The 1,859-nt window shown below is 44.4% G+C and overlaps 1 protein-coding gene across 1 annotated transcript in view; it reads left to right on the top strand.

Annotated features, from left to right (window-relative positions):
• The first annotated feature begins 325 nt into the window (after positions 1–325).
• The window catches only part of LOC107100288 (lipoma HMGIC fusion partner-like 4 protein), a 42,725-nt gene continuing 41,191 nt past the window's right edge, over positions 326–1,859 (top strand). The window contains exon 1 of the mRNA XM_015398720.1: positions 326–1,565. Within this exon, the coding sequence (XP_015254206.1) occupies positions 1,157–1,565 (409 nt within the window). The 5' untranslated portion in view covers positions 326–1,156. The remainder of the gene's footprint in view (positions 1,566–1,859) is intronic.

Below are 1,859 nucleotides of genomic sequence, written 5' to 3' on the forward strand. Positions count from 1 at the left end.
GGAGAAAACTAATTTCAGCCGCTTGTATCCGGGAGGTTAATAATTAGCTATTTATTTCCTTGTTCTGCTCAAATGTTCATTAGATTTTAGATTGACTTGATTTTTTTTTTCCAAACTTCTATGGTCAATCTCTTAGAAAATATAAACATAATCTCTTTAAACGTGAGTGAATTCAGGTTTCCTGAATGTTACTTGTTGATCACAGGCGGAGACGCGCACTGATGCAAATTTCTCCTCACTGCTGCTGCTGGTGACGTGAACGCGCTCCATCGCTGTCATCAGCAGCCTACAACATCACAATCTTCCGGGGAGCGCGCAGACAAACGCGAGGAGGAGGAGGACGGAGAAGCAGAGAGAGAGAGAGAGAGGGGGAAGACATACTGGTTAAAGGCTACGACAAAAACCATGATGATAATGGAGTCAAGGCGGTGGAGGATGTCGGATTTACCAGAAAGGACTGTTGAAATTTGACAGAGGGCTCGCGTCAAACAGAGAGCGTTTCGTTTTTTTTATTTTCCCCTTTTCTTTCCACCGGGTTCGGTTTCCACATGCTGCGTGGACATTAGAAAGGAAAGGCGAGCAGAGGCTGAGGAGCACCCCCACGGATGCCTCGGAAGGTAAAAACGGGCTCTACCGCTGGCGCTACAGGCACCATCTCATCCCCCGGATGGTGACAAAGGACATCCTGAAGAAAAGCTCTGGACTGATGGATGAGGAGGAACAACAGCTTTAGCCCCCTCCACCTGACGATTGGAAAGGAAATAAATCCAATTCTGATGGATTTTTAGTTAATCATTCATGGAGTAGCCCTAAGGAAAACCAGCTATGTTGAATCACTGGTGTTGGTAAATTATTCATCAGAAGTAGAAGTAGGCTATGATTTTAAATTGCTTTAATGTAGCATTCCTTACATGTCATTTTTGTAATGTGTTGTCTTTTGGGGTATCATACATATTTCCAGGTTCCATGATTTTTTAGGCCCATTCCAGAGAAAGGCAAAGCGGAGGAAATCTTAGCGCAAGGAGAGCTTTGGATATTTATGTGTCAATCTGTGTGTGTGGGGGGGTTACATATTCATATTCATTTTCTTGTTAGAGTAAAGAAGGATAGACCAGTGCAGTAAAAGAAGAAGTTGAAAGAAATAAGAATAGCAAACATGTTGCCTTCCCAAGAAGCCTCCAAGATCTACCATGACAACTACATGCGCAACTCCCGGGCCATCGGGGTTCTGTGGGCCATCTTCACCATCTGCTTTGCCATCGTCAACGTGGTGGTGTTCATCCAGCCGTACTGGATCGGCGACAGCGTCAAGACGCCTCACATCGGCCACTTCGGCCTGTTTCACTACTGCGTGGGCAGCGTGCAGGCGTCCAGCCAGGACCTCACCTGCGTGGGCAGCTTCTCCGACTTCGCCTCCATCCCGTCGGGAGCCTTTAAGGCCGCCTCGGTGTTCGTGCTGCTGTCCATGGTGCTGATCCTCAGCTGCATCGCCTGCATGGCGCTCTTCTTCTTCTGCAACACCTCCACCGTTTACAAGACCTGTGCCTGGATGCAGCTGCTGTGCGGTAGGTTGCCATTACTTTCCATTCTTTAGAAATATGCTGAATCCATCCCAAAACTTCCATTAATGGTCTTTATAGTTGTCCGGTTTTATTTCAATTCAGGCTCTGAAACATAGCTTAACCTTAGTTAGGCTCTAGAATGTTGTTCTATTTAATTAAACCGAGAAAATTCTACACTTCAACACCCGACCTACTCATTGGATGATTCTGATCAAATATTTACATATGCAAACATTAAAGGAAAAAAAAAAATTCATATATATATATATATATATATATATATATATATATATATAT

The sequence above is a fragment of the Cyprinodon variegatus genome, unplaced genomic scaffold, assembly GCF_000732505.1.
Source record: "Cyprinodon variegatus isolate N-32 unplaced genomic scaffold, C_variegatus-1.0 Scaffold955, whole genome shotgun sequence".
Lineage (NCBI taxonomy): Eukaryota > Metazoa > Chordata > Actinopteri > Cyprinodontiformes > Cyprinodontidae > Cyprinodon > Cyprinodon variegatus.